At 47.8% G+C, this 27,817-nt stretch overlaps 1 protein-coding gene across 2 annotated transcripts in view; it reads right to left on the reverse strand.

Annotated features, from left to right (window-relative positions):
* SIN3A (SIN3 transcription regulator family member A) overlaps positions 1-23,911 on the reverse strand; it is a 37,963-nt gene extending 14,052 nt beyond the window's left edge. For both annotated transcript variants that reach the window (XM_032232793.1, XM_032232792.1), the window contains exons 1-13: positions 23,654-23,911; positions 16,571-16,792; positions 14,394-14,570; positions 13,285-13,391; positions 12,376-12,658; positions 10,564-10,815; positions 9,494-9,646; positions 7,798-7,956; positions 6,433-6,516; positions 5,118-5,236; positions 4,025-4,235; positions 1,583-1,699; positions 592-830 (exon numbers count right to left, since the gene is read on the reverse strand). In XM_032232793.1, coding sequence (XP_032088684.1) covers positions 592-830; positions 1,583-1,699; positions 4,025-4,235; positions 5,118-5,236; positions 6,433-6,516; positions 7,798-7,956; positions 9,494-9,646; positions 10,564-10,815; positions 12,376-12,658; positions 13,285-13,391; positions 14,394-14,570; positions 16,571-16,759 — 2,090 coding nt within the window. In that variant the 5' untranslated portion in view covers positions 16,760-16,792; positions 23,654-23,911. The remainder of the gene's footprint in view (positions 1-591; positions 831-1,582; positions 1,700-4,024; positions 4,236-5,117; positions 5,237-6,432; positions 6,517-7,797; positions 7,957-9,493; positions 9,647-10,563; positions 10,816-12,375; positions 12,659-13,284; positions 13,392-14,393; positions 14,571-16,570; positions 16,793-23,653) is intronic.
* Between the last annotated feature and the right edge of the window lie 3,906 nt (positions 23,912-27,817).

Genomic DNA, 27,817 nt, shown 5'->3' on the forward strand with positions numbered 1-27,817 from the left:
CTCCCCACTCCAGGGGAAGGATACTGCAAAATCTCCATTCCCTCCCCACTCCAGGGGAAGGATACTGTAAAATCTCCATTCCCTCCCCACTCCAGGGGAAGGATACTGTAAAATCTCCATTCTCTCCCCACTCCAGGGGAAGGATACTGCAAAATCCCCATTCCCTCCCCACTCCAGGGGAAGGATACTGCAAAATCCCCATTCCCTCCCCACTCCAGGGGAAGGATACTGCAAAATCCCCATTCCCTCCCCACTCCAAGGGAAGGATACTGCAAAATCCCCATTCCCTCCCCACTCCAGGGAAAGGATACTGCAAAATCTCCTTACCCTCCCCACTCTGAGGCCAGCCAGAGGTGGTATTTGCCGGTTCTCTGAACTACTCAAAGTTTCCACTGCCGGTTCTCCAGAAACTAAGCCCCCTGTGGGCTGGATCTGGCCCGTGGGCCTTGAGCTTGACACCCCTGCCCCGGACCTCAGGATACCTCAAAGCTTGCCTAGCGTTTGTCTTTCAACACTGCAACCTTTCAACGTAATTTTGTTTGCGTTCCATTCGGACGCTCCTCCCCGTTTCCCCCAATGACCGGGGGTTACCTTTTCAGCACAATGGGGACAGCCACGGCGGGATTCTTCCGAAGGCCGTCGATGATGTCGGCCGCTTTGTCCGCGTATATCCTCTGCAGGGCTTTGCGGTGGATGACTTCGGAGGAGCCCCCCAAGGTGTTGTCGAGGCGGAATTTGGCTTGCTCTTCGGCCGATAAGCGGGAGAGCTTCTTTTGTATCGTTTCCAAGACGCGGATGGTGGCCAGGTTAGTCTCCAGGACCACGTCCAGCTGGGAAAGGAGGAGGAGGAGGGACGTCAGCTTCGCTAAGGAAGGGAGCTCGTAATGCAAGTTGACGTTGGAATTGGGACCCCAGGGTGATTTTGTTTTCCCACGAAGCAACTGGACTCTCTGGTTTTTCTTTGGAAGACGTTTCGCTTCTCATCCAAGGAGCTTCTTCAGCTCTGACTGGATGGAGGAGAATGGAAGGATTTATATTTCTTGCAGACAGCTGGCCATTTGCGTCCTTTCAGAGGGTCCTTGAGGTCATTCCCCACCATCCAGTCAGAGCTGAAGAAGCCTCCCGGATGAGAAGCGAAACGTCTTCAAAGAAAAAACAGTTGCCTCTTGGGGGGAAAAAAAGGACCTTTGGGACAACTATAATCTGGAGGACAGAGAATCTCTACAGACTTTTAGCTACACAATTTGGGACGAATTCCCTTTGAATGGTGTGGGAGTAGGAATGGGTTTCCAGAGAGGGAAATAAAAATTGCAGACTACAGAAACCATTTGCACCACTCAGGATGACCCTGAGAACATGGATAAAACCTCCAAGTAGCCTCAACGACGCTCTAAAAGGGATGCAAATGACCAGCTGTCTGCAAGGAGTATCAACCCTTCCCTTCCCCGCCATCCAGTCAGAGCTGAAGAAGCTTCTTGGAAGAGAAGCAAAATATTTTCCAAAGAAAAAGCAAGAAAGTCCAGTTGCCTCTTGAAAAAAGCATCTTTGGGACAACCACGGCCTGGAGGATTATCTGACCTACCTCAAACCGTTCATCCTCACATCGGTAGATGTGCTCTTCATACTGAGTCTTCTTCGAGCTCACAAACGTAGAATCTTCAGACCAGGAGGGGAAGGAGACCCAGGTGTCATTCAAAACCTGAGCAGTGGAGAAAAAGCGAGAGAGAGGAGGAAGGGGGGAGAAAGAGAGAGAGGGGGAGGAAGAAAGAGAAGGACGGAAAGATGAAAGAAAGGGAAGGGAGGGAGAGGGAGATAGATATAGACATATATATATAGAGAGATAGATAGAGATAGAGAGAGAGAGAGAGAGGAGGGAGGGGGGAAGAAAGAGAGAGAGAGAGGGAGGAAGAAAGGAAAGAAAGAGAAGGACAGAAAGTTGAAAGAAAGGGAAGGGAGGGAGAGGGATATATATATATATATATATATATATATATATATATATATATATATATATATATATATATATCGAGAGAGAGAGAGAGAGAGAGAGGAGGGAGGGGGGAAGAAAGAGAGAGAGGGAGGAAGAAAGGAAAGAAAGAAAGAGGACGGAAAGATGAAAGAAAGGGAAGGGAGGGAGAGGGAGATAGATATAGACATATATATATATAGAGATAGATAGAGATAGAGAGAGAGAGAGAGGAGGGAGGGGGGAAGAAAGAGAGAGAGAGAGGGAGGAAGAAAGGAAAGAAAGAGAAGGACGGAAAGATGAAAGAAAGGGAAGGGGGAGGGAGAGGGAGATATAGATATAAAGATAGATATAAAGATAGATAGATAGATAGATTATATATATATATATATATATATATATATATATATATATATATATATATATATATATATATATATATATATATATATATATATATATAATATATATAGAGAGAGAGAGGGAGGGAGGGAGGGAGGGAGGGAGGGAGGGAGGGAGAGAGAGAGAGAGAGAGAGAGAGAGAGATAGATAGATAGATATGGATGATAGATTCTAGATTAGCTGACATTGCTAGTCAGGTCACCATCAAGGAATATGGTAGTTTGTCACAAGAGAATGGTCAGCTGTACAAGGGCGCCCCTTTGTGGGTGGAAAAAGGACTCCCGCTGAGATACTACAGGAATACTACGAGCTTTTGACTCTTTGAATGTACACTACTCGGCATACATTAAAATGAAACAGTTTACGAAGTGCACTCCACAATGGGTTAGGCTTTAAAAATTGTGTTTTTAATTCCAACCTAATAATGCACCCAATAAATATTTTATGTTATGGGTATCTCCCCTGCTGAAGGAACTTCACATGCAACGAGAGATTCAATTTATTCCACTGGTCATGTCTAATTCTCTTGGTACTCCTTCAGCTCTTCTTCACGTCCTTCCTGGGCACGTTTCAGAGCGTTTCTTGAAACTAGAAGTTTCAGACCGTTGGCTCTTCCTGTCACCAATTCCACTCGGTGTAGTAATGGACCCCACGGGACATATGAAAAAGGCTGATTGGTAATCTCCTTACAGGCAGTTCTCGGAGTTGAACGAAGGGACCTTGGGGTTCCGGCCCCCGAAGTGTCCTGCGATCACATGAACACAATTCCTGACATTCCCTGCCGGCTTCCTACAAAGTCAGTGGGGAAGATGGCGGGAAATCAGAAGTGGCAGTCAGGTGAGGTCCTTGCTGAACTACGCAACGTAACCTCTGGGCTAAGCCGCATGGTCCAATGACGTTGCGCTCTCTCTCTCTCGCTTCGTTTCAGCAGTTCCAGTCCCCAACTGCTGTCATAAGCCAAGGATTACCTATACAGGTAGCCCTCAACTTACGACGGTTCATTTAGTGACTGTTCAGTTACAACGGCGTTGAAAAAAATGGACTTAGGACCATTTTTCACACTTATGGCCGCTGCAGCAGCCACTATGGATGCTTCTATGACAGTGGCAGTGCCCTAGGTTCACATGACCCTCTTTTGCGACCTTCTGACAAGCGAAGTCAGATTCATTTGACGACTGGGTTATTGATTTCACAAGCTTAGCAATTCGTATAAAGGGATTCGAAAAGTCGTAAAGTGGAGCAAAACTCACTCAACAAATGTCACCCTTAGCAACATACATTTTGGGCTCGATTGTGGTCGTAAGTCGAGGACTGCCTGTAATTATTGGGAGGGGGGAGGGGAACGGGAATCCCTGGAGACCCCACCAGTCTTGCTGGTTTTCAGCAATATTTAAACCCTCAAAGGGGGGAAAAGATGGCCGGCTTAACATGAGTCGTGGTGGCCCAGTGGTTAGAGTGCAGAACCGCAGGCTCCTTCTGCTGACTGCAATTTGGCAATTCGAATCTCACCAGTCTCAAAGTTGACTCAACCTTCCAAGGTTGGTAAAATGAGGACCCAGAACTATTGGGGGCAAGAGGCTGACTGTGTAAACCACTTAGAGAGGGCTGGGAAGCACTACAAAGCGGCATATAAGTGTAACGGGCTCTTGCTATTACCTCCTTGCACAACGGCGTTCGACCCGTGCATTTGGGCTGCTGGTAGCTTTTGGGCAAGGCTCGGTAGCTGGAGCCCAGCCGTTTGCAGGAAGCATAGTCTATCTCCATCGCTATCCCCTCGGTCGCTCGCTCCTTCGGAAAGCTTTCCAGGTGAGAGGATTCTTTGTAACCCAGGAAGTTTTTAAACCAAGTGAACAACTCTGGAAATTTTCTGAAAAGGACGAAACCAAAAAAATAAACCAATGAAAACCGAACGCACTAGGTTAGCGCCGCTGCTGTGGCAAAGAGATTTTTTTTTACACTTCTTAGTAAGGTTTAAAGTTTGCATAAGCTTCTGATCATCTTATAGGGCCGGGATGGGGAACCTGTGGCACGCGGAGCCTTTTCTCAGGGCACAGTGAATTCAGCCTTTTTTAAAGGCATTTTTCGCTCTCCGCAGGCTCCAGAGGCATCATAGGAGCGACTTCCGGTTTGCTCCTAGGGTCATTTTTTGCCCTTCGGAGGCTTCAGAGACACCTCCTGAAGGTCCCTGGAGCCTCTGGAGGGCCTTAGGGGGGTAAGGGAGGCTGTTTTTGTTCTCCCCAGGCTCCTATAAAGCCTCTGGAGCCTGGGGAGGGTGAAAAAAGCATGCAAAAAATGGGGGGGTTGCGCCTCTCATGCGTGCATGTGCATTGGGGGGTCACGCACTGCATTATGGGTGCAGCATGCCCACATACGACCCCCCTGCACTCCTCCCTTATGGCACGCAAGCCAAAAAAGATTCGCCATCGCTGTTAATAGGGGGAAAGGTGCAACTGCTGCTTTTTAAAAAGCTTCCTCCTGCACTTTCTGCAGTGAAATTTGCTAGGCTGGTACCACAGGGCGATTTTGCCAATAATTGAGGCAGGAGTATCTCCGTTCCTTGAACTCTTGAGTTTGTTGGCAGACGGAAAAGGTACGATGCTCTCTGCCCGTCAATTTTACATATTATTTGATTTGTTAAATTTACCCCCTGCCCGTTTACGATGCAAACAACTTCAGGTAGCTTGTTTTCAATTCTTCAGCGTATGTTGTCTGTCCCACAAAGGAGGATATTAAAGGCTCAGTTGCTTACCCCAGAAAGGGAGAAACCAGCTGGACCAGCTCAGCTCGGGATATGACCTCCTGATTGAAAATGACGAGGCACCGGAGGAAATTCTCGTAGGCCTCCGTGCTGCGCAGTGCTTTGCGGACCTGGAAGGTGGAGTGAGAAGAGGAAGAAAGAAGGATGAGAAAGTTGGGAAAGAGAAGAGGAGGCTCTCTTGCAAAGCAACAACTTAATCTGTTGTAATATAGTTCCTTGCGTAGGTGTGTGTCCCCCATGGCCCAGTTCATACCAGGGCATGCAGAGCCACGCTGAACCACACAGGAGAAAACAAACTCCTAAAACGCCGTAACATCCTGATAGTGCATAACATAACATTCTGAGATGTGCCCTACCAATGACGTCCAGGATTTGACCATATATAGACAGAACTTCTCTGAGCAGTAGATTAGAAATTGTACTTTTACAGGCTGTTTTTAACCACATTGTACTTTTACAGGCTGTTTTTAACCACATGCTATTGCTCCTCCTGCCTTTGTCCTATCTCAATAAAAGGGGCTCTCAGACCCCCAATCTGGGTCGCTCCATCCTGAGAAAGATCGTGTCCTGTCTTTTCTCCACATTGGCCTCATGGACGACCCACGGGAACATCGCATTTGGTAGCAGAGGATGGTTACGTTACATTAATCCTCCCCCATTGGCCCAATTGTAAGCTCATCAACCGATAGCCACGACGTAGGTGGAGCTGGGGAATGGTGCGTTTATTCCAGGGGGAGCTGAAGGGTGAGGAGGAATCCACCAGCGCCCAACTATGATTCCTTGTAGACCCAAGATGATTGCCTACATGCAGTATCCTTGAACAGCTGAAGAATGTCATAAATTATGAACTCAAATTTTCTCTCGTGAATAATCCTCAATTTACAACAACCGAGGGAAGAATTTCCTTTGCTACACAAGTGGTTTAAGTAAGGGAGGCCCAATCTTATGACCTCTTTCGCCATGAGTGTTAAGCGAAATCCCTGCAGTTGTTTTAAGCGAACCATACGGTCCTTAAGCAAATCCGCATTTTCCCCAGTAACTTTGCTCGTTGGAAGCCAGCTGGGAAGGTGGCAGAGTGTGACCCTGGGGAGAAGGCACGCCAAGTTGCCAAATTTCGATCCTGGGATCGTGGGGATGCGGCAACCGTGGCAGGAGCAAGGTCTGGTTGTTAAATCTCATTTCCCAAACCTCTTGCAACTTGGAACAAGTTGTAAACCGAGGGCTACCCGCGTGGCGCTGCTATTCCCCCATTAGCGCAGAATAATGCTGGGGGATTAAACGGGCACCGTTTTATCGGCTCTCCTACCTTGTCAAAGAACAGAGACTCTGTGCCGTGTTTGCCAGCTTCTGCAAAGGATGGGTCCTTCAAATTAAGGAGCTTTGGCTTCTTCTGTAGAGAGGAAGAGCACAGAAACACACAACACACACAAAGGAATAAATAAGGGATTATCTACCACAGCACATTTTAAATTCGCTGAGCTGCCGCGTAGTTAAAAGAATAGGAGAGGAACAATGGCACAGTATTGATACTACTAGCTGGTAGGACAAGCATTTGTCCATTAATTCAGGGGTCTCCAACGGTGGCAACTTTATGACTTGTGGACTTCAAACTCCCAGAATGTCCATGCTGGCTGTGGAATTCTGGGAGTTGGAAACCCACAAGCCGTCACGGGCGGAGACCCCTGAATTAAGGGCCTCAGAAGCAGACACAACGTAAGAACAACAGGGGTTACAGTTCCCTGCACTCCTTCCTTACGAAATATGGAATAATAAAGTAACCCATTCAAAATTAGATTAATCCTCCAGGCAGCCTGAGCGTGGAACTAATAAGAAAGTGTTGTTATACACCATTTATTTTGCATCACATTACCATTCCAGTTTCAGCCCCATTATTTCCTTCCCATATTTCCATCTTAAAATTTAGATTTTTCCCATTTTTCACCCTTTCAGAAAAATATACCAAATTTATCATTTCATTTTCCATTCGTTATTCTAAATTCTAGAGGTAGCTTCTATCCTCAAATTCAACTTTTAATATAACAAGCACGTTACTTAGCTGGTTATACACAATTAACAATGTTATTTTATTTAACTATATATTCATAATTGTGTATAAGGGAAGAGGAAAAAGGGAAGGAAACCCGGACGATCCTTTGTTCGTAAAAGAACTTAAAATTTGTAACAAAAAAAATATATTATTGGACAAAAAAAAAAGAGACAACTGTTGTTCTAGATTACCAATTCTCTATTCTCAGAGTTCTGCTTTTCCTTGGGGCTGGACCAGACCTGAAGTATTAGAAATTCTTAACTCAGTAACATCGATAAAATGTGGAAGTGCTGTAGAAAATATTGCTTTTATGGCATTAAAGATCCCTCAGGTGTCCTTAACTAGTTCCTAAAATTAAAGCCCTATATTATCATTGGGAGAAAGTCAAGATGTGGTATATTGTTTTCATTTGCTAAGGGCTTATTATCCAAGTCAGAGGTGTCCAAACTTGTGGACTTTAAGACTTGTGGACTTCAAATCATGCATGGCTGGCTGGGGAATTCTGGGAGTTGGAAGTCCACAAGTCTTAAAGTTCCCAAGTTTGGACACCCCTGATCTGAGTACTGTGCAATTGCCACCAGCTGTGGGCCTTGAGATGAAAGGGGTGATAAACGGGGGTCTTACCTTCACTGGCGGGGTGACCCCCGGAGTGGCGTGCCTCCGGATTTGACAGCCATTCTGATTGGGCCTCTGCTGCTTACTGTTCAGCTGGGGCTTTTTGATGGTGCCTCCGTGGTCGTTTCTCACCGACTCCACTTTCTCCGCCGTGGTCTTGCTCAAGAGCTGATGGGGGAAGAACCACAAACAAACCCGTTACGGGGGCCCCGTAGGTGAGAACATGGGGGAAAAAAATGCTTCACAAGAACCAGCCAGTTAAGGGGATGTGAGCACAGGGCACTTGAAGATTAAAAATGAATTTTGACCGTGGGGTCATATTCTGCCCAGGCCTTCTACGCAGAATGTCCTTGAGTTACGGCTGTAAAGGAGTTGTAACCGAAGGCCCAGGTTACTTGTGGGGCTGTCTCGCCCCGCGGGGATTGGCCTGCCCCACTCGTGCCGGCAGAGGAGGCATGCTATTGGTCCCAACACCTCAATTATTTTCGACTGGTGGGGTCTACGAGGGGGGCCTTCTTTGCTGTGGCTCCTGCTCCCTGGAACATCTTGCCCCCCAGTGTGAGGTTGGCCTCAACCCTCCTATCCTTCTGTAAGGCTTAAGGACATGCATCTTCCCATTGGGCCAATGGGGAAGCAGCACAATGCAGGTGGGTGATTGCGTAATCACAGATCCCACCTCTCTCTCTGACACACACACACCCAGCACGGTCTTTGATTTAAATTCATGTACGTTTTCATGTAGATACCCTGTTTCCCCAAAAATAAGCCCTCCCTGGATAATAAGCCCAGACAGGCTTTTGAGTGCATGCGCTAAAATAACCCCACCCCTGAAAATAAGCCCTCCCCGCTAATGTGCAGCCGGTACCTGTCATTTCCTGGGGGGGGGGGGGAGAACGACATGCCCCAGGCGTCCCACATACACCTGCCAGCCAGGCAGAACGGCCTCACGGAGACCACTCCCGCAAACCCTGGCTCCCGCGCCCCTTCTCTTAGTGGCGGTCGCGGAAATAGAGGCAGGCCCAGCGATGCGAGGGCTGGCAAGGGCGTGCCAGAAACAGAGACAGAACCTCTGGGCTCTCTCTGGATCAGCGGGCCGAGGTTAGGGGGGCCTCCCGCACCTCAAAAATAATAAGCTCTCCCCGAAAATAAGGCCAAGCGCTTCATTTCGGGAGTCAAAAGAAAATAAGACCCTGTCTTATTTTCGGGAAAACACGGCGTATATTGTATGACTGCAAGTTGCCCAGTTACCTTTCGGTAAGATGAGCGGCTGATAAAATTTTACCAATAGAACGAGATACTAATAAAGGAGAATATCTGTAGTTCAGGGTTGACACGAGGGGCGCTTGGTGCTCTCTGAGCTCCCCCGTTTTCTTGCAGGCGCTTCAGGACCCAAACTAGGTAACGCCAGCGCTCACACCACCGGCCCTGGTGATGTTACCTAGCTGGGTGACGAAACGCCTGCCAGAAAACGAGCAAGCTCAGAGAGCACCAAGGGCTCCTAATAATAAAATGGGATAGATAAAACTCGCGATGGTCTAAGTCGGGTGACCCATCTGACCCGGCCCAATTTTACTATCTTTTTTTTGCAGCGGTAGCGAGGCAAACGTCCCGCCTGTTTTCAATGAACCCATGGTTCAACTCCGGAGGTGGTTTTTGCCGAAAACCCGGACGTAAAAGGCAAGACGGCGCATGCGAATTCACTCACAACGGAGCTATTTGCATCTGGCAAGAACTGCCCGAATTCGGAGAGCAAATCCTCCTGGTTCTTAAAGAGGCGTGCCACCTGGGCATAGACTTCCTGCTCGGTCAACGCTGGGGTGTAGTTCCCACCGGCTTCCTTGGCATTCCGCTGCTCTTTCTGTTAGAGGAGACGGAGGAGGAGAAGGTTCAGGAAGAAGAAGAAGAAGTAGGGGGGGGGGGAAAAAAGATGGCAACTTTTAGCAGCTGCCCCTTGAAATAAAAATTAAAAACAAAATAAAAAAAATTTGAGGACACCCAGCTGCGAGATTTCCAAAGAAGAGTAGCAAGGGATGGGCTGAAAAAAAAAAAAGATATTGGAGGCACCAATAAAGGAGAATATTTGTAGTTCAGGGTTGAAATGAGGAGTCCTTGCTGCTCTCTCACTAGCACTGATGGTGTTGCCTAGTTGGGCCACGAAACGCCTGCAAGAAAACAAGCCAGCTCGGAGAGCACCGAGGAGCCCCTCGCGTCAACCCCGAGCTACAAATATTTTCCTTCATTGGCACCACATATGGGTGTCAAACACTTCAGGCAGCACGCAAATGGGAGACTAGTACGGATGATGTTACCTAGTTGGGTCACGAAACGCCTGCAAGAAAGCAAGAAACCTCAGAGAGCCCCCAAGGACGTCACAATCCTAACCCTCTTCCCTTCTAGCACTGATGATGTTGCCTAGCTGGGTCGTGAAACGTCTGCAGGAAAACAAGCAAGCTCAGAGAGCCCCAAGGGACACACATTGGAGGCGGTTGGTGCTTTGCCCCAAAGAGGTCACCAAAAATCGGACCCCGGAAAGGGAACTCAGCTCTCCCTACTTTCCACCTGCATCGATTTCAGTTTTTTTTTTACACTCGGTGAAAAAGTTTCCCTCTTGCAGCCAAGGTAGACAGGCAAATGCCAACGATCTCACGCCAGGAGGGATGATCCTCTGTCCCACTGCCCACCCACAAAAAAAATCCCCCCCCCAACAATCCTTCTTCTGCTCAGGTCCCCCGATTCAGAACCTCCAAAGGAAGGGCTGGCTGGCAGAACTCTCACCTGATAGGTGTGGAGAATCTCCAAAAAGGCCTTATAAATGTCCGGCTGCCCTTGGAAACGGTTCTTGATCTTGTTGACGTAGTTGATGGCGTGGTTGAACTCCACGGGCTGATTGTTCTGCAGGGAGGGGGTGGTCCCCCCCAGGGAGATTGTCACAGGCGTGTGGGGCTGGACTGGCGGAGAGCGAGGGGAGGCGTAAGGGACCGGAGGAGCTTGCTGGCTGGTGGGCGTATGGGTCTGGAGCTGGGAGGGCTGGAAGAAGCAGAGCCAAAGGATTATTTATTTATTTATTTATTTATTTATTTATTTATTTATTTATTTATTGGTTTTGTTATGTCGCCCACTCTCGGAAGACTCCGGGTGGCTTACAATAAAAAGGGGAGGGGGATATAAAAATAAAAACAACAATTTAAAATTGCAACAACATTCATAACTTAGAATGGGGCTGGATAACAGCCCCAAGCCTGCTGGAACAGCCAGGTCTTAGTCGCTTTGCGGAAGGCCGGAAGGGTAGTAAGGGTCCGGATCTCAACGGGGAGATCGTTCCAGAGGGCCGGAGCAGCTACAGAGAAGGCCCTCCCCCGGGGGGTCGCCAGCCGACATTGACCGGCAGATGGAATCCAGAGGAGGCCTAATCTGTGCGATCTAATAGGTCTCTGGGAGGTAACTGGCAGGAGGCGGTCTCTCAGGCAGCCAGGTCCGATGTCATGTAGGGCTTTAAAAGTAACGACTAGAGTAGCTTGAGACCAGAGGGGTCGAGAATTACAAGTAGCCCTCGGCTTATGACCGAGGAGGCTTAGTATCAGTTTGAAGTTTGAAGGATACCCCCCTCCCCCCCAAAAAAAAATTTGACTTAGGACAGGTCCCCACACTTAAGACCAGTGGGCAGAGTCAGACTGCAAGTCTACATTCTAAGCATTGCGCCACCACGGAAGTAAGGGAGGGAGAAGTAAGGGAGGGAGTCCTTGGGAGAAGGGCGGCATATAAATCTAATAAACTTAAACCTGAAAATAGCAATATCCCTTAGACTTGTATGGCGCTTCACAGTGCTTTTACAGCCCTCTCTAAGCGGTTTAGAGTCAGCCTCTTGCCCGCAACCATCTGGGTCCTCGTTTGACCGACCTCGAAAGGATGGGAGGCTGAGTCAGCCTTGAGCTGGTCAGGATTGAACTCGACTGTGGGCAGAGCTAGCCTGCAATGCTGCATTCTAACCACTGGGAGGGAAGGAAGGAAGAGCACCTAGACTTATATACTGCTTTACAATGCTCTGTAAGCGGTTTACAGAGTCAGCCTCTTGCCCCCAACAATCTGGGTCCTCATTTTACCCACCTCGGAAGGACGGGAGGCTGAGTCAAACTTGAGCCTGGTGAGATTTGAACTGCCAAATTGCAGGCAGCTGGCAGTCAGCAGAAGTAGCCTGCAGTACTGCATTCTAACCACTGCGCCACCGCTCATCTTCCTTCCTTCCCAATAATCCTTAGACTTATATATCACTTCAGTGCCTTTACAGCCCTCTCTAAGCTGTTTACAGAGTCAGCCTCTTGTCCTCAACAATCCAGGTCTTCCTTTTACCCACCTCGGAAGGGCGGAAAGCTGAGTCAATCTTGAGCCTGGTCAGGATCGAACTGCCAAATTGCATAACCACTGCGCCCCCCCCCCCCAATCTTCCACCTGTTTCAGAAATGCCACTTTTCAAAACCCTGCTCTTCTCACCTGTCCTTCAAGAGGCCCTCCAATGCCTGGGGAGCCATCGTGTTCAAGCCCCCCACCCTTCTTCCCCTGCTCCTACACCGCTTCCACCTGCGCTCTCACCTTGCTGATCTTGGCGGGTGGCGGCTGTGGGGCTGGCTGCGCCGGGGTGGGAGCCGATTGTGCTGAAGGTTGAGACGGGTGCTGGGGCTGCGGCGGGGGCTGCGGCTGGAGGCCGTGAGCCGGGATTTGATGCACCTGCCCTGGCGTGGTTACATTCACCATGTCGTTGGTCTGCACTTCGATTTTGTAGCCGGGAGGCAGGAAGGTGTTGAACCCCATGATCAAATCTGGGTGGCCTTTGAAGAGCTGAGAGACGCGGCTGATCACCCCGGGAGTATCGATGCTGTGCGGGGAGCCGGCAAAAAGAAAAGAAAAGATGTCAGGCCTAAAAGCCATCTTTTCTCTTGGGTCTTTGGCCTGCCACACTTTCTATTCTGCATTTTCCATTGTGGGAAAATGGGAGGAGGGGATTGTACGGAGTTAGATGATAGGTAGCCATAACAACATTCTTTCTAGAAAGCCAAGGTCATCCTTTGTCTTTGCACCTCTGCACCTGACCGGAAATGGATGGGTGGAAGCTGCCAGTGTGGCAGTGGGAGATTGGACCATACGACGGACTTGTGGGTGTGGGGGCAGGATCTTGAACTTTCAACTGGGTGGGGAAAACCGGGAAGCTTTCAGATTCAAGGTTTCCCAGATGTGCCAACGTGGCTCTCTTCACCAATGGGAACTTTGAGGAATCCTTTGCCTCGGACTCCGATTTAATTTTGGATGCTATTTGGAACCCTGACAAAAGAAAGCTGTCAGATTCCTGCAGAATTATTGCAAGATTGCTTGAGTTTTAAGCATTAGCCTACATTTATGTTCACTACTGTTTGTTGAACAAGCCGTAACAGTTGGATTCCCATCAAATATAGGAAAATAAAAACAAATGCAAAAAAAGGGGGGGAAAGCAGCCATTCTTTATACCTTTGAGATTTAAACTCCTTCATTATGTCCAAGAAATCATTGTAGACTTGAGGCTGGCTACCGAATTGCAGCTTCACCTGGTCAAGGTAAGAGAGAGCATCTTCGACCTGTAACCAAAATAGCTCAAGTTAAAAACATCCCTTTCCAACAATATTTTCATCTCCACGCTTTCAAGAGTAAACTTAGTCCGGATACCAATGATAAAATACAGAGAAAAGCGAACTTTATTTAAATGTTCAAAACTGAACCAAGGGCCTAATAATATTTATAGAGCAATATCTTCCCAACAAATTTTAAGTAAAAGAATTTGAACTTACAAAGTATCGGGAAGATTGGTTTGGCTAATAAAAAGAAATGAGCTGTAATAAACCTACATTGTGAGGTTAATCTCATTTAAGTCTATTAATAATCATGATTCCAATTAAAAGAAGAGAATCGCTGGTATTTTATTCTGATCCTGGAGATACGTGCTCTTCGAAGAATTCAGAACTGACTCCGCTTCCAAAGCTTTTATGCTTTTTGCATCCTTCAGCAAAACCCAGGCAAGAAAATGATTAAATGTTAAATACAACTTTGCACGAAGTCTTCCAAAGCTATTAGTAGGCACAAAGTAGCAGCTTCATTTTTTACACCACTGAGGACGGAAGGAGGAGGGGAGTGAATAAACACCGTGTCTTCACTGGTTATAAAAGTATGAAGAGAATAGAGTTGAAAAGTGGAGCACATAAATGAACAAACCGACAAATATATCCGAAGATGCAAATGCTGCTTTGTGTGGAGCGGGAAACGTACAACACAGCCCCATTAATAAAGCATAAGCAGTTCACATCTGAACAAGAGGGACGATCAAAACCGCAACTCAACAAACACGCACAAAACACGGAATTTATTTTACGGTCTAGTTTGAAGATGCTTTACGCCCGTGTCTCTCAACCTGGGTGCTCCATCATTGGAAGCTTTTTAAGAAGAGACTGGACAGACGCTTGTCTGAAATGGTACAGGGTCTCCTGTTTGAGCAGGGGGCTGGACTAGAGGACCTCCCCCGGTCCCTTCCAGGTCTGTTCCGATCCCCTGCAGCAGCACGTGGAGGATCAAACGGATTAACTCACCTTCAGCCTCTGGAACTGCTGCTGCCCTTGGACTGGTGCCGCTGGTGGCGTCGGGTGGGCGTGGCTCTGCACCACTTGGCTCCCGTGAGGCTGAACCGGGGCGGGGTGATGATGCCCACTGTGGACGGCGGCTAAAGTGGGTCCGTGGCTGTTGGAGCTCTGGGGAACGGTGGACACCTGGGGAAGGGAGGCAAGAAGAGCCACGGGGGGGGGGGTTAATTCCCTGCAAAGATCCTGCCTGGAGTCAAACAATCATTCTTTCAGTTACGGTGAAAAAAGGAAAAAAAAAAGGGTGATGCTACTAGCTGCACCATTTCAAAATCCAACTGACGACTCGGGCAGTCCTTGACTTACGACCACAACCGAGCCCACCATTCCTGTTGCTGAGCGTGGCAGTTGTTCAAAGGGAATTTCCCTGCACTTTACGGACTCTCCCCCTCCTGAGGTTAATAGCAATAGCAATAGCAGTTAGACTTATATACCGCTTCATAGGGCTTTCAGCCCTCTCTCAGCGGTTTACAGAGTCAGCATATTGCCCCCCACAGTCCGGGTCCTCATTTCACCCACCTCGGAAGGATGGAAGGCTGAGTCAACCTTGAGCCGGTGAGATTTGAACCGCCGAACTGCAGATAGCAGTCAGCTGAAGTGGCCTGCAGTACTGCACCCTAACCACTGCGCCACCTCGGCTCTAGTTTTCTTCCTTATATAAACAATTTATAGCATCAGAGCAATTGGCTCTTACAAGTGAACGGCTGCAGTTGTTTAGTGAGCCACGCGGCTGTGAAGTGGATCCGGCTTCCCCACTGACGGGAGGTTGGAAAAAGGAGATCACATGATCGCCTGGGGACACTGCAACCGCCGTCATAAATGAGAGTCAGTTGCCCAAGCCTCTGGACTCTGATTACAGGGATGCTGCGACAGTCGTGGGTGTGAAAAATGGGCGTAGCTTGTAACTTGGAATGGTCACTAAACAAATGATTGTTTAAGTCGGGGGGGGGGGGGGGGGAGAACACCTGTATTATCTTGAGCAGGGCTCTCCAAACTTGGCAACTTTAAGCCTTCTGTGCCAACACCCAGAATTCTTTTTTTTTTTTTTTGGCCTGTTAACTTTTTCTTTACTAATCACAAGGAAATTAGTATAGTAGTTTCTCATCTTCTGTCATCTTTCCTACTATCTTCTCTATTGGTTTCAGTTTTTTTTTTTTTTTAAATTAAATTGAATAAACATTAAAAACATTGGACACAGAGCGACCTTTCTGGCTTTTGTCATTTCCATACATGTTTTAACAGAACAACAAATACGGTTTGTACTTATCGTGCATAGCTATGGCATTGAACACATATCCCTTATCCTCCTTTACGTATTCATCTACGTATAAATATCTACGTACATATTGATCTATGTATAACGCCCAGAATTCTTGACTGGTTTCTAGGACAGTAAGAGGCGCGGTGGCGCAGTGGTTAGAGGGCGGTACTGCAGGCTACTTCTGCCGACTGCCTGCTGCCAGCAGTTCGATTCTAACGGGCTCAAGGTTGACTCAGCCTCCCATCCTTCCGAGGTTGGTAAAATGAGGAGCCAGATTATTGGGGGCAAGAGGCTGACTCTGTAAACCGCTTAGAGAGGGCTGTAAAAGCACTGTAAAGCGGTATATAAGTCTAAGGGCTATTGCTATTCCTGGTGTCCTCAGACTTCTGGTCATAAATTCCTCCATTTTCCATTGGTTTGGCTGCATAACACTGCTTCTCAATCTTGGTAGATTGAAGGTGGGTGGACTTCAACTCCCAGAATTCTCCAGCCAGTTGGAAATCCAGGCGTCTTCAGGTTGCAGGATCAATCACTCTGGGAATTGAAGTCCACCAGGCTTAAACCTGACAAGGCTGGAGACATCTTCACCTTGAGGATGTTGGAAAGTCTTCTCCACACTGTTGTGGTGGGGAAGCTGAAAGCCCTTTGGTATCCCTACCTGCAGCTTTGCTTGCGATAGCCGCCGCGCGCAAATGCAGGGACCCCCATTAATTGTGTGATCGAAAGCGTTCGCTTGCGACAAGGAGCACAAGGATTTGTCGAAAGCGGAAGAGCGGAAAACCACCCCACCCCACCCCACCTTTTGCTGTTGCGCAGCTCCCGGGAGCCGTTTCAGAGCTTCCGAACCAGACGGGCAACGGCCTCTTACCTGGTAGGTGGGAGTGACCGAGTACTGGATCCCGGTAGCGGACTGCATGGTCTCCGAAACAGGTTCATAGACAGGGGGGGCTGGAGCGAGCACGCGGTGCTGGTGCTGGAAGGGCTCGCCGCTGCTGGCGATGCGCCTCTGCTGGGACGCGTAGACGGGGGAGTCCTGTTCCTCCACTCGCCGCTTCATCCTGAATTCATGCTCAGGAAAGCCCTACGAAACCTGCGGAGAGGGACCGAATTCATGCTCAGGAACGCCCTATGAAACCTGCGGAGAGGGACCGAAAGGATCAAAGACAGGCAGTCCTCGACTTACGGCTACGTCCTGTGGCTAAAGGGGGCGGCAGTGGTTAAGGGAGTTTGACCCATCGAACACCTTTCCCGCCGGGGCGGCTTGGAAGGAATCGCCGCGGTGGTCATATTAGCAACGCCGTTGTTAAGCGAGCTCCCACATTTGATTCTGCTTGTCAGGAGGTCAACAAAAGGGGATCATATGACCCCCCCCCCAGGGAGACTGCAACGGTCATAAATGTGACTCAGTTCCCAAGCGTCCGAATTTGGATCATGCAATGTTGCAACGGTTGTTAAGTGTGAAAAATGGACAAAAGGGACACATTTTTCAATGCTGCTGTAACTTCGGTCACTACGTGGAAGGTTATAAGTCAAGAACTATGTGGAAGGACAATCAACCACCCCCTTCACAACCTTAAATGATCTAAGTGAGGGGCGCCCATCCTTTGCCACTTTTGAACTCAACTCCCAGAATTGAATGCATTTTTAAATATATCTTGAACATGATCTGCAGCCGAGAGGTTAAGGTCCCGAGTGGCTGCAGAGGCGACCCAGAAGTAATTTGAGCAATGCGCGATCTTCACTTGGCGTATTAATTCTAAAACGCGTCGTGTGAGCGAGAGAGAGAGAGAGAGCATTAATTGCATCTGGAGCATTTATTGTAAGCTTTGCTGGCAGCGCAGTTCCATGAATGAGTCACTTAGATTCAGCAGCCTTTCAAGAGCATAGTAAATATTCTCCCTTGTTGTTTCCAACGAAACACGCACCTTGCACATGGCTTTGAAGCAGCTGCTATGGAACTGCCCACAGGATTAGGCAAGAAAGAGCCGCTGGAACGGATACTGGGGGATTAGAAATTGTTTTCTCTTTCAGAACGGTGAGAGAGAGAAAAAAAAACCTTTTGAAAGTGTTCCTTTCCACTGCCGTCCCTCTTTAAGGTCCTCCTTAAATTGACTTTCCAGAATACAAATGTATTAAATGAGAAGGGCTCCCTCCCCCACAATTGTCCTTCACACCTTCAAATCAAATCTGTGCCAGCCGATGCCAACATCTGCCTTTGATTATTATCAGTTTTTATTTATAGAACGGAAAGGATAATTCAGACGAATGAGCGTAATTTCCACCCGGGCTTAAACCCCCGAAGTCCGCAGATCTGTGTTGAATGAACTTAACCAAGTGCCACAGACATGTTTTATATGAATTACCAACCCCACTTAAGGTTGACGGAGGCTACCTATTTCCCCTCTTCAGCACCTAAAAAGGAAAAGGAATTTAAGGACTGGAGATGTGAATTCCTGCTGTGCTTTTTGTCTTTCTGCCTGCAGTGAGGATGAATTATACAAATGTACGGGCCTTTCATTGCAGTAATGGAACATGCTTAGTGAGCCACTGAGTACATGAAAATTAATCCGTGAACATATATCTGAAGAATGCATTTGACATCAAGGGATGAACCTTCACCGCTAAGGGGGAAAACTGAAGATGCTGAGAACGGAAGGGGCCTTGCCACATCTGCACCCCCAAACCTGAAGGCATATTTATTGGAATAGCAAATACACACAAACATGGGCCAAAAGTTAGGAGAGGGGGAGTCATGAATAGCGTTTGAAAAGATACACTACACTAACCAATTTCGTTGTATACATGATGTTCAATGACAATAAAGGCAATACTATACTTTCTACCACTTGGTAGAGCTAAAGCAGTGGTCTCCAAACTTGGCAACTTTAAGATTTATGGACTTCAACTCCCAGAATTCCTCAGCTGGCCGAGGAATTCTGGGAGTTGAAGTCCACAAGTCTTAAAGTTGCCAAGTTTGAAAACCTCTGATCTAAACGTTAAGGACAAATGAAAACATGGGACCAAAAAAAAAAGTAGTAGTATCGCCTGTTCTGTTTGCAATACAATTTTCAAGACAAAGATTCACGCCAAACTTCTCTTAACTCCTTCTCAAAGAGAGAAGGAATGCATAATCCACAATTAGTCCCCGCAATGAGTATTTTCCAGAGAAGATCTTTCAGTCTTTGGGGTCATGACAGAAGGAAAGTGGAAGGGACTTCATTAATTAAAATTTGATGTAACTACTCGGGTAAAAAATTGTGGAAATGAACAGAAAAAAGAAAGGCTAAGAATAAAAAAAGTAAGGTGTATTTTCAGTTCATAGAATAGAAATAGAATAGAATAAAAAGAGTTGGAAGGGACCTCAGAAGTTTTCTAGTCCAACTCCCTGCTTAGGCAGGAAACCTTACATCACTTCTAACAACTTCTTAAAAACTTCCAGTGTTTTGTTTCATTGTTCAAGCTTTCCAACACTGGATTAAATCTAAACAATTATCAAGACAGGGAGACTATTCAGAAAACTTGGCTGCCCATAACAGTTCTGACATGTCTCACTTTTTAAAAGCTCACAGGGTTCTGGAACATCTTTAAGGGACAGTCTTGGATGAAGCCTGACACACACACCCCCCGGCAGTCATGAGGGATGCTGGGAGATGAAGTTCATATATCTTAAAGTTGACAAGCTTAGGGGCGACACTATAGTTGTATCGAGCATGGATGCAACACATTTGGGATGTCGCAGGTTGGAAAAACGCAGGATTATTACGTCAATCCCTAACATACATATTATTAATAAAGGCACGAAGTAATTTTATTGTTGACGCATTAGACTGGTTGGAAAGCTTACTGAAGCGGTAGTGGATCTGATATCTGATAGATTTTATGATGTACTGGAAGGCATAAAATATAACCCCAGTAAAAATTGGAAATTCAGATGCGTGTAACTTTTTTTCAAGATCTAAAAAGCTTCTGTCGAAGTGTCCTATACAAGCAACATCTAAGTATGGCTCCTTGAGTTTTGAGCTTGAACCTGAATAGCCTTTTGAATTTAAAATAAATGAACTGTGGCTAGCATCCTAACTGTATGCCTCTAAATCAATAGACTTGCATCTAACTAAGTATTTTACACTAAACCAAAACATCACTTTAGTGTGTTATACAAACACAGCTACCAATCGTGGTTTATAAAACCTAGTGTGTGTTTTTAGTTCAAGATATGAATATATATGTATATATGTATGACTTTAAATACACACCTATCTCCCTGGCTCAGCTGATAAGGAGAAGAACCTTGTGGCTTAATGGTTAACACATTTGCCTAAGATGCAATACAGCACAGATTCGAATCCCAGTAAGGGTATGGCTAGCTGATGAGAGCTAAATAGCTTGAAATAGATCTATACTAGTCTCCCTTTATTTATTAGCACAAATACAACATATATGTATATGTATATGTATATGTGTGTGTGTGTGTGTGTATATATATATGTGTATATATGTGTGTGTGTATATATATATATATATATATATATATATATATATATATATATATATATATATATCTTAAGCCATGGTTTAATATATTTACATGAACCCAACAGTTTGTCTGATGATAACCCCATTTTTGCTTGGCATCCAACCAGCAAAATAAATAAATAAATAACATGAAAAATAAAAATATACAAAATGAAACTTTAGCCCCAATGAACTATTAATATTACTGCGTTTTTCGGTAGTTAGCATCACCACAGGAAACCAAATATAAAGGAATCTTAACGTTACAAAGGGCTTTGCAAATAGATCGTGCACGCTTAACTAGCAATGCGGAATAAAAACATAAAGGAATTCTCATATTTCTCAAATAAATAAAAAATTAGCTCAGTTAAAAAAAAAAAAAAAACACACGCACACACACAATCTTGTAATCGAGAGAAATATTAGGTGCTCACTCATCCATGCTAAGCTAGATATCTATTTCTGACCAGGGGGGATTAATTAAGCTTTGCATTCCTAAAATAGGAAATAAACAAGAGGAAAAAGCCTGCCAGCCCTCCAAATTTCATACTGCCAACAACTATGATATTTAAACAGCCTCTCACAAAGGCTGCGCACTGAATCATTCCATTTAAAGCACACTCAAGAGGAGATTTAATAGGAGTAAATCCCATTTTAGCACACCCTGGTGTCTGGCCGAGGACTGCCTGTTGGTGTGGAGATATGGAGCATCTGAGGACAGAAAGCCCAGCCGAGAGGTGAGAGATTCAGAGCAAGTAGCCTGGAACAGCAAAGAGCCGATATGGAAAAGGCCACGGACGTCTCACAAGGGTGTCCCTGATACACTCTGCAAAGACAGAGAGTATCTGGACTGCCAACACATCCATCCTCAAAAGATTTCTCCAGCAGACACAGGGACGCTGCTGCATTTATCGCCAACAGATGCTTGCAATTAGGTGCTCGGGTTAGAACTAGCCATTCCTTCTCCCCCACTCCCTCTCTCTTTCTCTCTCCCTCTGTCAAGGATGTGCCACCCCCCCCCCCCACAACAACTCCCCAGGATTGCATACCTAAGCTGGAGAGCAGCATATAAAAAAGCAGCCACCAAAGTAAAACGGAATGGAAATAAGCGAAGGAAGGAAGGTTGGCGAGATGGCAAGAGAGGATCCAGAGGTCGGATGACCATCTATTAGGTGTAGGGCACAAGTAGATTCCTGCACTGGGTGGGATCCGACTGCAGTTGGCAACTTTTGAGATGTATGGATTTCACCTCCCAGAATTCCCCAGTCAGCTATGGGAGGATTCTGGGAGATGAAGTCCACAAATCTTAAAAAGTTGCCAAGGTTGAAAAAAAACGCTGATCTGAAAAGCATTGGATGGGTTAGATAAGGTCTAAGTGGAAGAGTTCTGGGAATTGAAGTCCCCACATATGGTGGCTGGGGAATTCTGGGAATTGAAGTCTTAAAGCCACCAATTTTAAGAAGCACCAGATTGGAAAATCTCTAAGATGCCTCCTAATTATGAATTCTTTTTTTTCTCCTTGAGAAAAAAGTCTCTGCCAAACAATAAGACAATCCTTAGATCCCCTGCCTTGAATATCCTACGTTAATTTCTCTTTGCTGCTGCAACAATTAAGGAAGTCCCCCCCCCCCCCCTTAGAAGCTCCATCATTCAGCAGGTCTGGGCAGCTCCCAATCCCATGTGTTTGTGTTCAAAAGGACAGGAGGGAATTAGCAGGTGGAGATGGAAGAAAGGAAGCCCTGGGACCCCCATACCTTTGGAGGACAACCTCCCCCCCCCCCGTTTTAAGGGGGCAGACTCAGACCCATCAGCCTTCCTCCCACTGTGGCTCTCTTGTTTATTGATTTCGCATATGGCATCTACAGGTCATACAATCACTGATGTAGAGTTTAAATCAGCAATTATATACGTATATAACAACACTTGTAGTATCCTGGGCTCACAGGATTCCCCTTTTGATTAACTTTCTGACAAAGACAGCAACTGATTCCCTTAAGAACCTGTGTCACTAACTTAACACACCTGCAGCAATTCATATAAGAACAGTGTCAAGAAAGGTTGCCACAAGGGGCAAAATCCACTTAGCAAGTGTCTCGCTTAGCAGTGGACATGTTTGGGTCAACTGTGGTCGGAATTTGAGGATTACCTCTGTGTGTGTGTTTGTGTGTGTGTAGTTACAGATGATAGACAAATGGAGAGAAAGAGAAGGGGAGGAAAAGGGAAACGATAATGATGATACACAGAGATATAGATAGATAAATGATAGATGGATGGATAGATGGATAGACAGAGAGACAGATAAAGGATAGATAAATGGATGGATGGATAGATAGACAGACAGATAAAGGAATAGATAGATGGATGGATAGATGGATAGACAGACAGATAAAGGAATAGATAGATGGATGGATGGATAGACAGACAGATAGATAAAGGATAGATAAAGGAATAGATAGATGGATGGATTGATAGATGGGCAGACAGAGAGATAGATAAAGGATAAAGGAATAGATAGATGGGTGGATAGATAAATGAATAGGTGGATGGATAGATAATAAACAGAAAGATAGATATGAGAGAGAGGTTAGAGATAGATACTTTTATAAAAGGTATGTGGACAATACATACATGGGAGATAATACATTACATTAAAATAAAACCCTAATAAAACCACCCTCATATGGAGCCACAGAATTCCAATGGGATGCTCCGAGATCTAAGGGAAGGACCCAGCTGTGGCTCTCCAGATGTGCTGCCCCCTCCCCAATTAGCCTAGAAGGCGGAGAAAAGGGCCAAGGGCGATGCTGGCGAGGGGGAGCCCCAAAAGACACGGAGGGGGGGGGAGGGGGAAAGGCATTGCAGCATCCCAGCCACCCACCCCCACCCCAAGCAAGGAGCGGCCCGTAACCCGCGCCCGGCTGGGGATGATGGGCCTGGGGAGCCCTCCCGCCCGCCGCGGCAGCAGCAGCAGCAGCAGCAGGGAGCTGCCCCGCCTCTCCGCGTCGCCGGGGAGGAGCCTGGCTGGCCACCGGAGGGGAGGGGGGGGGGGGAAAGAGGCATGACGGGAGTGGGAGGAGCCCCGCCGGAGGGCCGCCCCCGCGGTGGGCTAGGAGCAAAAATTGGGGCGGAGCCTGCGGGGAGAGCGGGGGCGCCGCGGCCGTTCGGGAGCCAAAGGGGCGGAGCCCTGGAGCACCCGCGGCCGCCATTGGCCGAGCGCCGGCGGCCGGGCCCGCCCTCCCGTTGCACGCTCGAGCGCGCGCGCCACACGCCTCCAGGCCCCGCCCTCTCTGCCTCCCTCCCTCCCCGCGCGCGCCCCCCCCCCGCAGACTCTCGGGCTCTCGTCACGCCGCGCGCGCTGCCGCCTCCCTCCCTCCCTCCTCGCCCCGCGCGCGCCCGCCTCCCCTCCCCTCCGTGCTGCCGCCGGTGAGCGCCGCCTCACCTCGCCTCAAGAGCCGGCGCGGCGAATCCTCGTCCGCGTCCCCCGTCTCTCTCCTCCCCGCGCTGAGGAAAAGGGCAGAAGGCCGGGCCGGGCGAGTGGGCGGCCAGGCAGGTCTCGGGCTCCCGTGAGGGGGTCCTGGGGGAAATGGGAAGGGGCGCCGCTGCCACAGACCAACCGTCTCAGGACGGCCGCCGCCGAGCGCTGCCCGCTTCTCTGTTCCCTGAGAAATCCCGCCCCTCCCCTGCTCCGGGGAGGCCTCCCGCGCGGCTACAGGGCTGCCGGGCTGCCGCTCTAGCGCCTCGGCCAATCCCCGCGCGGCGCAGCCTCCCTTCCGCCGCCCCGATTGGCTGCCAGCTCCCAGGAAGGGGATGCCAAAGGCGGGTTGGGAGAGGGAGGGGGGGAGTGTAGAAAAAGTGGGCGGAGAGAAAGGCGAGAAAATGTCCGTATGGGACGCGGAGGACCCGCCCTGCCTGGCGCTCATTGGCCGGAGCTACGCTACCGCCGCTGCCCCTTGGACGAGAGGCGACGCCAATCAAGAGAAAGGGTGGGATTTACAGAGAGCGGGCGAGGAAAGAGGCGGCTCCGCCCCTCGACGCTCTCGGGCTGTCTCCGCCCCCCTGGCTGGCGGGAGGCCCCGCCCCTTCTCCGGGGAGCCCTATTGTGGAATGTTTACATCCGCGCTGCTGCCGCTGCCGCCGCCTTTGCAAATCCGCGCAGCGCCCGGGCAGCGTGGCTGGCGTGCAAGCGCAAAAGGGCTCCCAGCCCCGTACAGCCACGCTTGGGAAAAGGGGGAAGGAAGAAGGCAAAACCACCGGCCCACAACCACGACTTGCAAAAGCCAAGGCTTGCAAATGCCAGGCGCTCTCGGTTGCAAAGCACACACACACACACACGAAATCTCCCAGCTGATGTTGCTGCAACTGCATCTCCCCCCCCCTCCCTCCCCGGCACGGGAAACCCACGCAGCCCAACCCCTCCCCTTCCCGGAAGTCTGAGGCCGTCCTCTGTGGGCGGAGGCAACAGGTCTCCCTTCGCGCTTTGCAATCGCGGGGCACCCGTTCCCAAATGCATGCAACCCCCCCCCCCCAAATCATCAAAACCTCGGCCCAAGCCACTTTCTGCAAAAAAAGTAAAATAAACGCATATAAATTCTTGGTTGCATTTGTCAAGTTAGCAGGACTGAAGCTCCCCCTTGGAAACAACCACTTGCGCGGCGGAGTAAGTCCAAACGTGGCACTTGGACAGGGTTGCAAGAAAGCGCCGAGCGGCTCCGTTTCTCTTTCGAAGCCCAATAAAGAAACTCCCCACTCCTCTTTTTTTAAAAAAATAAGGTAGTTTCCCCCCCCCCCATAGATGCGTTTGCTCGAACGCTTAAGAACAAGATGTCCGGAAATAAGCGCTATGCAAATCGCATGCGATATTTCATTGAAAAAAAAACACCCCAATGAATTACATAATTAAGGCAGTCTTGGGAAATGGGCTCTCCACCATGCAGTCCACAAAAACCTGGATTGAGTTTGTGTTTCCGGGTGATTATTTACTTTTAAGTGCCCAGTTTTAACGTGGGAGAGGCTTGGTGGGAATTTATTTTACAGATTCCCAGCCTAGATTCTCCTGGAATTCCTTGTTTGCACTGCAGCATAGGCTATAGAATGTATTGACAATAAACTCATCTTCCAAGTGTGGCTATTTAAATACTCCATCCGCACATAAATGTGGATATTTATACACTCCCTCCATTCACAAATACACCTAAGATAAAGAGACACAAGAAGAACTATCTCCTTAAGACGGGAGAATCCTTGGAAAGGACAAGGTAGAAAATCTGGAAGCAGACAGATTTTAAAAAAATGGAATGATCTGGTTAAAACAAAAGCTACGTTCTGCTCCTGAAAAAGGATATTTTGTAAAGCGACCCTGATTGCTCTGCTGAGCCAGGTATATTATAATTCAACCTGCCATGTGATGGCATGGCCAGCCACGGGGCAGTGTGTCAGTGCAAACACACAACCTGAATTACGTGACTGTTTGCTATCCCTGGTCTCTGCCCAATTACACACTGCATTAAACATCTGTCCCTTCCAGCCCAGTATCCGGGATGGCTCAGAAAGCAAGTGACACCATCCTCCTCCTCCGCGTCAGGAATAATCAAGCTAATTACAGTTCAGAGTAAGAGGGCAGGCTGTGCTCTGGATGGGAAGCACAACCAATTCTCAGATGCTGCAGTAAAATTGTTTTTCATTTATTAAACTTATTTGTATGGCTGCCCAATTCACACACACCCCCGACTCTGGGCGGCCAATTCACTCCAAAACTGCAGGCATCTCGCAGTAAACCAAAATAGCAGGAGTAGTCCTCACTCACACTTCCACCCGCCTCCTTTTTTCACATCCACATCTTTCCACGTGGCTAAAAGCTGCTACCTCACCGCAGTTTAGTCCTCTCCACAGCCAGGAATGCCTGCAATTCAAAGTCAGCTTCCCTCCTCCCCATTAAAAAAATTTTTAAAGTCACCCAACATGACTAGACTTGAATAAAATCAAGGAAAGCAGGGCCAACTTAGAAACACGAGGCCAGCAGACACTCAAAAGCACTGAGAAACCTGCATTTCTTTTTAACCTTTGGTGACCAGTGGTGGCTGAGTTATCTTCTGAACATGGAGGGAGGGGCCTAGTTGGGTGGGTGGGGGGAGAAAGGTGTTGTACAATGACAACTTGGTGGTGGTGGTGAGGGGGTTCCCCAAAAATCAGAACATTCAAATTTAGGTTTGAGGAGTCTCCAAAATTCCCTGGGTGATCTTAAATCAAGGGTGTCATTCAGCCTGATCTAACAAGGAAGGAAGATGAGAAAAGGAGAAGGAAGGAAGGAAGGAAGGAAGGAAGGAAGGAAGGAAGGAGGAAAGGAAGGAAGATGAGAAAAGGAGAGAGGAGGGAGGGAGGAAGACAAGAAAAGGAGAAGGAAGGAAGAAGAAAAGAAGATGAGAAAAGGAAAAGGAAGGAAGATGAGATAAAGTAGAAGGAAGGAAGATGAGAAAAGTAGAAGGAAAGGTGAGAAAAGGGGAAGGAAGGAAGATGAGAAAAGAAGAAGAAAGGAAGAGAAAAGGAGAGAGAAAGTGAATGAATGGATGGATGAGGGAAGGAAGGAAGGAAGGAAGGAAGAGGGGATGTTGCTGTTGGTAACAGCTAGCCTTCAGAACAAGCAAAGTGTAATCAATTTTGATTATATCCACTTGAACAGTTAAACGCCTTTCTCCCCCACTCTTTTCCTGTCCTCGCCCCCCCTCCCCAAATCTTTGAAGCCACCTACCTAGCTCTCAAGAGCCTCCTGCCTGCCCACCCCCCACCCCCCTCAGTCTATTCCCACCTTTGGCTTGGCCGGACACAGGACAAATGTCCCACTTGCCCCAGGCAAGGCAAAAATGCAAATCCTTTCCCTATAGGTGGAAATCTATAAATCTTTCTCTAGAGATAAGCCCGGCCTTGGACTGTCTGGATCTCACCCTTCTAGGACAAGGCTGTGAATTGGGGGGGGGGGGGGGGGCTTTCAAAAGACCCTCTTGAAAACAGAGCCATTCTGCCCACCCGGACTGAAAACCTGGAAGTTACACTAAGCAAGGTTTGCAACCCTTTTAAAAAAAAAAAAAAAACCTGTTATGTTGTCCTCTTTTAGCCAATGCACTTGATTCGGATAACCTCAGTTTAAAGAAACCCCGTTGCATAATGGGGGGGCTGTCAATTACTTCCAATTTTCCAATTTTGAAGAAAGCAAGCAGCTTTGGAAAATGCAGCCAAGGGTGAGTTAGTGACACCCCCTCCCCTCTTTTTAAAGTTATCCAACCCCTTGTGGCCGTAGGGCATCCCTCAAACTCATTCCTCATTCTGTGTTTTTTTATTTAATGATGTTTTAGAAATCTTTCCTTGTGCCCACCTTCTACATTCTTTCTTTCCACCAAGAAACTGCAGTCTTCAACTTACAACCACCTGTTAGAGCAGTGTTTCTCAACCTTGGCAACTTGAAGATGTCCGGATTTCAACTCCCAGAATTCCCCAGCCAGCATTCGCTGGCTGGGGAATTCTGGGAGTTGAAGTCTGGACATCTTCAAGTTGCTAAGGTCGAGAAACACTGTGTTAGAGTGACCGTTCCACATTGCAACGGCACTGGAAA

This window comes from Thamnophis elegans, chromosome 16 (genome assembly GCF_009769535.1).
Source record: "Thamnophis elegans isolate rThaEle1 chromosome 16, rThaEle1.pri, whole genome shotgun sequence".
Lineage (NCBI taxonomy): Eukaryota > Metazoa > Chordata > Lepidosauria > Squamata > Colubridae > Thamnophis > Thamnophis elegans.